At 38.1% G+C, this 7466-nt stretch overlaps 2 protein-coding genes across 8 annotated transcripts in view; one reads left to right on the forward strand and one right to left on the reverse strand.

Annotated features, from left to right (window-relative positions):
- Anks1b (ankyrin repeat and sterile alpha motif domain containing 1B) overlaps nt 1-7466 on the forward strand; it is a 1082674-nt gene that overhangs the window by 52235 nt on the left and 1022973 nt on the right. The window lies entirely within an intron of this gene.
- Nucleotides 3548-5439, reverse strand: LOC116075783 (melanoma-associated antigen B3-like). Its single transcript, XM_031349160.1, has one exon. The coding sequence runs from the start codon at nt 5119-5121 to the stop codon at nt 4123-4125; it is 999 nt and encodes a 332-aa protein (XP_031205020.1). The 5' UTR covers nt 5122-5439; the 3' UTR covers nt 3548-4122.

The following is a 7466-nucleotide window of genomic DNA, read 5'->3' on the forward strand; positions in this document are numbered from 1 at the left end:
CTTCCTTCTTCTTGAGTTTCTTGTGGTTTGTGGGTTGTTCTTCCTGTATTCCAAACTTCTGGGCTAAACCACTTATCAGAGAGTGCATACCATATATGTTCTATGGCCATACTACCCTTAACGTGCCTGATCTTGTCTGATCTCAGAAGCTAAGCAGGGTTGGGCCTGGTTAGTACTTGGATGGGAGACCACCTTCTACTCTTCTGAGTTGCTCTCTGTCCCTGCAACTCTTCACTCTGCCTCCCTTTTCTGTGTCCAATCACCGGTCTCCTGCTGCACTAGTATTTTAATGTAATTGGACAGGGAAAAATCCTGTCACATCCATGTTTTTTCCTTATTGTGTTAATCTCCTGATGTACTAAAGTATTTAAGACTCAATTTCAGCTTTTTGTAAACCTTTTCAAAAAGACTTACTTTAGTTTTTGAGATGATAATATAGTTTGTAACTTCCTTTCCTCCCTCCAAACCCTCACATGTAACCCCCACTTCAAATTCATGATCTCTTTTCTTTGTTGTTGCTGTTGGTGGTGGTGGAAGTGGTGGTGGTGATGTCTGTGTATTTCTTTCTTTGTGTGTGTTTTTCTGAATAAATAAATAAATACCACTTTCTCAGTCTGTATAATGTTACTTGTATGCAGGGTTTTAGGGCTGACCACTTGGTGTTGGACAACTGATTGGTATTCTGTAATTCTTAGTTTAAAGTTGAGACCATCTGAGCATTCTCCCTTCCATGTTAGCCTATCTGTTGACTTTTACTAATTGTTACTTGTATTAATCCTAATTTCATTTTGGCAGGCACTTTGATTAAAATGCTTTCCTTAACAGGCTCTTAAAAATCCCTGAATAGGGCTGGTGAGATAGCTCAGCGGTTAAGAGCACCGACTGCTCTTCCGAAGGTCCTGAGTTCAAATCCCAGTCAACCACATGGTGGCTCACAACCACCGGTAATGAGATCAGATGCCCTCTCCTGGAGTGTCTGAAGACAGCTACAGTGTACTTAAATATAATAATAAATAAATCTTAAAAAAAAAATCCCTGAATATTTTACTTTTTGGGTAGATGTTCTATAACACAAAATGTCAATGACTTCTGATTATAACATGCGGTTATTGGATGGTTATGGACAAATATTTCTAAATGTCATATGATATATTAGGTGTATCATTTTTATGTTTTATAGTAGTCCCTCTGCCATTCTTGTGGCTTACTAGTTATTGTGTAGCTTGTCTTAATGGGGATAGGATTGGGAACATGATAGTAGGATAAGGGATTTTTTTTTTCTACTTATATAAGAATTTGAGACAATTGGTTTTTGAATTGAACTTGTATATATATATGCATATATAAATATATATATTTTCTCATGGTGCTATTAGAAATTACTGAAGCCCTAACATTACGTTAAGCTTTGTAAAAGAAATAATTAAGAACCTAACCTTTTTCATTTAGATGTAAGCACGATGTCAGAACCTGAGATTGTTATTACAAGTTTTGTTACTTTATGTACTTTTTGCTACCTCATTTAATCATCCCATTATAAGTCTGTTGATTACCAGTTTGCTTTTCCTTACCCACTTTAGGATGATTCTTTTTATTTTTTATTAGTGAAATTAGAATGAGTCAAAAGTAAGAGTTACCTAAACATAGGCTCCTGAAAGGGCAGAAACTTCCATGTCTAATTTTTTTCTTTTTAACTAGGCTTGTTTTGAAGCATATGTCGAGTCCTGCATGGCTACTGTAGAAGGGGCAACATGGTACAGTTCCCCCAGCCTCTCTGAGTGTTGATGGTTGCTAGGCATAAAGCTTCTTTGTATAATAATGTACATAATTTACTTTATGGTTTGGGAAATACTTTCCCCTGCCCCTGCCAAGGTTATCTAAGAATGTTCTCCCTGCCAAGATTAATGACTCCATGATAATTAGAAGCTGCATAAGTCCAGGAGGCAAGAGTGTGTTTATGTCCTTAGCAAAATGGTAAACGCTGTGACCTTTAGGATTGCCCTTAAGGCTGTGGGAAATAACTCTAAAAACATGAGTTCAAAAATATATAGACAGGATTTCTCAACTATGCAAAATATAAGAATGGAATATTAATTATATGAGGAGCTTCACAGACCAGAGGCCTGTGAACAGAGGCAGCTGCACTATGAGCCAGCTTGTCTGAAACACATTAAGGAGATGAAGAGATTTGAGGAATGGTGATTGCAGGGCAAGATTCCACCCAGCTAGCTTATTGTCTGTGCTTACAAAGGCAGGCAGATCTCTGTATTCAAGCTATGTTAAAACAAAGTGTATTTGCTGTCTTTTCTAAGACTTAAGGTGCTAAGGTCATAAAATGCTGGTTAATGGGGTAAGCAAAAGGGATCCTGGGTGGACTATTGAATTGGTATATACATAGAAGACTGGGCTTTGGTCTGAGAGAGCTGAGCTATTTTGATGAGCTGTTCAGAGATCTCTGGAGAGTTGTCTCCAGCAGAACAAAAGGCTGTCAGTTTGTACTCAGGATTGACTTCCAGTTGTTCTTTTGTAGTTTCCAGACACCCCTTCCTTAGGAACCCCTTCCAAGCTGAGCCTGGTCCTTGATAGCATATAGGTGTGCTACTTTCTTGTTTTGTCTTTTATTTTTGTTCATGCATAGAACATATTCAGGAAAATTGTAACAAGAGTGAGGTTGGGGAAATTAAGCATTAAAACCAGGACTTTTAAAATAATAGATTGTTGGAGGCTTTGAATTTCATTGAATGTGAGTACTGATGATTATGGTTTTAGTTGTAAATTTTAATTACCCAAACCACCATCTTTCTTATTTCTTCAGGTAACACTGACCTTGATGAAGAGAAAATTGAAGGCCAATTTTAAAAATAATTTTTGTTTACATTAGTAGTTTATAATTAAATATTTTTTCTATGATAGTTCTTTTGTGATGTGTAAGAAGGTAATTTCAGCCTTTAGTTAATGGAATAGGAAAAACACTGTACTTAAAAATAAAGAGAAGTTTTGGTAGAGTATTTGCCTAGTATGTGCAAGTTACCGCATTTGATCACACACATGCACAAGTTCAAATCTACTGTCAGGGCATTGTAGCACACCATCTCAGTGGTCATGAGGAAGATCTAGAAGGGTCTTGAGCTCAAAGTCAGGGTCCTCGGTTACATAGTGAGTCCAATGTCAACCAGAATACTCCAGCCCCCTAAAAAGAGTTGTGGAAAAGATATTGATTGATCAAACCATTCTATAAATATATATGATTTTTACTTAAAGACTGAGTGATTATACAGTAGTGTTACTTAGAATATTATGTTTTTATGATTTTGATGGGACTCAGCATTTCTCAGAGAACATGGAGCTCATTATGATTTTTCAAAAATCCTGCTTACTAATTCTATAACTCCTCTATTACAAGTAAGGAAACAATACTTTTGGATAATCTTTGTATCTTAAGTAGCTTCAGTGGTAATGATATTTTTAGGGTAAATACTGAATATACATTTAATTTTTGGACAATACTAGTTTATGGAAAATAGGTCATATGTGATATTTGTGGTGAGTTTCATTATTTTGATTTTAATTATATGAATTCATATGATGAACAGTAGGAATTTACTATTTTTCCTCTGGTTGGGACTAGCCAGTCACAACTCAGACCTGTTTAAATTAAAAGGGAATTTACTAACAAATGTAATGAATCAGGGTGGAGCTTTAGCAGTGACTGGTGTGAGAAAATTGAGTTTCAGGAGGACATTTTTTTAGTCTCCAACTCTGTTTTGCTGAGTCTGTTCTACTGATTAGGCCTGATTGTTGAACATGTATGTTCAAAGATAGGAGCTTCAGTTTACTCAGTTTTCAGGCTAAAAGAACAAACAAACCCAAATTCACAAACCCTACTTACATTTGTGGCTTCTTTTTTTTTTTTCTATTTCTCCATCTCACATATTTAATGATGAATTATTTAAATTTTTTATAATGAAACTTACTCTGCATACTGATGAATTTGTATGAACAACATAGTATACTAAGCTAATCAGCCCTTTGTATCACTGGTCTCTTGAAATACCAAGTCAAATAAAAAACTCGTCACTTCACTAGATGTGAGAGGACCTGTTTGACATGGCTGTGGGACATTCAACTGGTATCAGTTGTTGTGTCACTGACTATAGCTGCAACCCCAGCTCTTTCTTCCTCATCTTTCAAAGCCTCATCATACCGGGACATGAAGGCACTCAGAGGTATATGGTTGATCTTAGCCAAGAACTCCAGGACTTTCATCTTGCTTGTCTCAGCATGAGACCTGGGACCCCACAGAAATTCATAGCTTTCAGGATTGCTGTTAGGTACTTGCTGATACTCCAGGTATTTAAGCTTCACTAAATCTTGAGTGATAAGCTTCCTGGGTTCCCCAAAAATGAAATGTTTCTTTCCATTGTATATTTTCATCTTATTCAGGAATTCCCAGATCGTTTCCTCAGTGGCACGGTTTCCTTTCAAGAAGATCACCCCTAGGAGATTCATTAGCAGGCCAGTCTTGGGAAATCCCCTGCCTCTAGTCACAATGCCATTGTTAGGGAGATTCATCTTGCTAACAAGGGTGTAAGAATGCTTCACAGAATCCACTTCCTTTAAGTCTATACCAAATATCACCTCTAACTTAAACGAAGCTCTTTTGAGGATCTCAGAGAATTGTTCTCTATGGATCTCGGTGATCACCTTCAACATATCTGCTTTCAGAATGGGCCTTTTCATTTTATGCATGTGCATCATGTAGCTCATCACCTGGCGGACTGCACCAATGAGAGACTTTTTAGGGCGCTTCACAGTAGAGGGTAAGGCCTGGGAAGAACTTTGTTTTCTCTTAATTTTGGACTTAGCTCCTTTACGTGACCTTCTGAGAGAAACACTCAGAGGCTCAGTGGTAGAAAGGCCTCTCTGACGCACCTTGGAAGTGCTTTGTAAATTAGAGGCAGACCTTGTACAGGTAGCAACCCCCAAATGAGGAGAAGATGGAAGAGAACAGCTTTTCTCCTCTGCTGCAGGTGCCTGGGCATCCTGGAGATCCTGGGTCTCACCTCCAGTCTGGTGGCATTCTTCTTTTGCATGGTGCTTATTCTTCTGACCCCGAGGCATGATGATCTTGTTCAGTGTGAGCTAGCAAACCAGTGATTCTGCTACCTTGGCCGCAGAACTTTTTCGGTACTTGTCAGCAACGAGCGGAGAGCAGCAGACAGGGTGGGCTTCTGTCCATTTGTGGCTTCTAATTGGGCAAGCCTAACCAATCAGATTCTCTCCTTCTTAGCCAAGAATCTGTGTTTTGGACTGGAGACCTGGGGTTTCAAGAAGATAACAATCCATATTCTGGCCACATATTTACAGAGAAGGGCTAGGGATGTTTCCAGAAGGCAGTGGGATGGAGGAAGGGGTTAAGGAGAAGAGGGTAATAACCACATGCTCTTGATGTTTGAAATGAGAGAACAAAGGGAAAGTTCTAGAATGTGCTTAGAAGCAAATGTTTGTCAGGCATCAGTAGTTTTTTTTTTCAGCACAGGTTAGGGCTTTGAAGAGAAACAGAGAAGTGTGTGTGTGTGTGTGATCTCTTATACTCCACCTCTCTTAGTTGATCCTCAACCTGCTTTCCTGTGTGTGTGTGTGTGTGTGTATATGTATGTGTGTGTGTGTGTGTGTATGTAGATTTTTTTTTATTGAAATAAGGAATTTGATAAGCACTTGCAGAACTATCAGTTTCCATCATCTGGAAGCTTCAGACTCTGGAGAGTTGATGACAGGCCTAGTTTGAAGGTCAAGAGACAGAGATCAGGGGTCCTGATCGGAGATGAGGAAGAGCTGACATTTTAGTTCTACTGTAAAGGCAGGAAAAACTGATGTCCCAGTTTAAGGGGAGCCATTCACGGGGGAGTTCTTCACTACTTGAGGAAGATATGTCCTTTTGCTCTCTTTGACCATCCACAAATTGGATAGGTTTCTACCTATAGCAGGGAGGCCAGTCTGTTTTGTCTCTCAGCATTTATGTTAACCTTCACCACATCTAAGTAAATTTGTGCCAGTAATTCCCAAATCTGTGAAGCTGAGGCAGAAGAATCATGAGTCAAAGGCCAACCTGGGTTACATAATGAGACCCTATCTCAAAACCAAAATAAAACATCTTCACAGAATAACATTTGACCAAAAATTTAGTCAACTCATGGTCCAGTCACCTTGGCACAGAGTTAACCATCACAAAGTCATACCTGTTAAAATATGAGTGGAGGTAGGTTTTGTATTTCACAGTTCTATTATGGAGCAAGTTAAAATGAAACGAAGATATTATATATATAAACTGGCAAGCCTGGTTTCTCCCAGTGGTTTTCATTCCTAGTGTATCCAAAATGCCATAAGCCTTTTATGATTCAGAAAAAAAAAAAGGGAAGATACTTGGAATGTGAAATGGAATATCTGAACAACCAATCTTAGGATAAATCAAATGGAATCATTCTTTTCTAAACAACTTTAAGAGCTATCTGTGTAGATTAATATGCAGATATATCCATTGGCTTAAAGTAGAAGTGAACACAAATCCATTCAAATATAAATGTAGTATATTTCAGTGGCTGAAATTAACCTTGGTTTGAAGTTGTATCATTGTAAGAAAAGAATACATATTAAATGAAAATTCTACATATTAATTTTCTGTTAGGCTTTCAAAAATAAATCTGTTGTGTTTTATTATATTAGATAAGTAAAGTCAGGTTTGTAAAAACCACTTAACTTTTTTCTCAGCAGCCGGAGATTCTTTCCCTGCACAGTTCTCTCTTGACAAAGGCTTATATTAACCTGAAAGGCAACGTAGAAGTGTTTACAGGCTCCTGTTTCTATATCCAAAGCAGGATAAGGAAAGGTGGGTCAAACTGAGAGACAATGAATGGATAACTAGCACACTCAGAATCAATGTTTATTTTAGTTCCTTGGCTTGAAATTCTTAGGTCGGGTATGTAGTATGAATTTAAAACTCCAAAGGCTTGAGGGTAGGTCACAGTTAAGAGTTTTCTTGGAGAGTTTAATATTCTTTCCAGATCTCAGGCCATGATAGTCAAGTTTTTTTTTCTTTTTTCTTCTTCTTCCATTTCCTCTTCCCCTTCCCTTCTTCTTCCTCCTCTTCTTCCTTCTCATTTTTCTTATGGCATGTGTGGTACATAGGTAGGTAAGGTAGATTAGGTAGGTAGGTAGGTAGGTAGATTAGGTAGGTAGGTAGGTAGATTAGGTAGGTAGGTAGGTAGGTAGGTAGGTAGATTAGGTAGATTAGGTAGGTAGGTAGATTAGGTAGGTAGGTAGGTAGATAGATTAGGTAGGTAGGTAGGTAGATTAGGTAGATTAGGTAGATTAGGTAGGTAGGTAGGTAGATAGATTAGGTAGGTAGGTAGGTAGGTAGATTAGGTAGATTAGGTAGGTAGGTAGGTAGGTAGATTAGGTAGGTAGGT

Source organism: Mastomys coucha, unplaced genomic scaffold, assembly GCF_008632895.1.
Source record: "Mastomys coucha isolate ucsf_1 unplaced genomic scaffold, UCSF_Mcou_1 pScaffold4, whole genome shotgun sequence".
In the NCBI taxonomy this organism is placed as follows: Eukaryota; Metazoa; Chordata; class Mammalia; order Rodentia; family Muridae; genus Mastomys; species Mastomys coucha.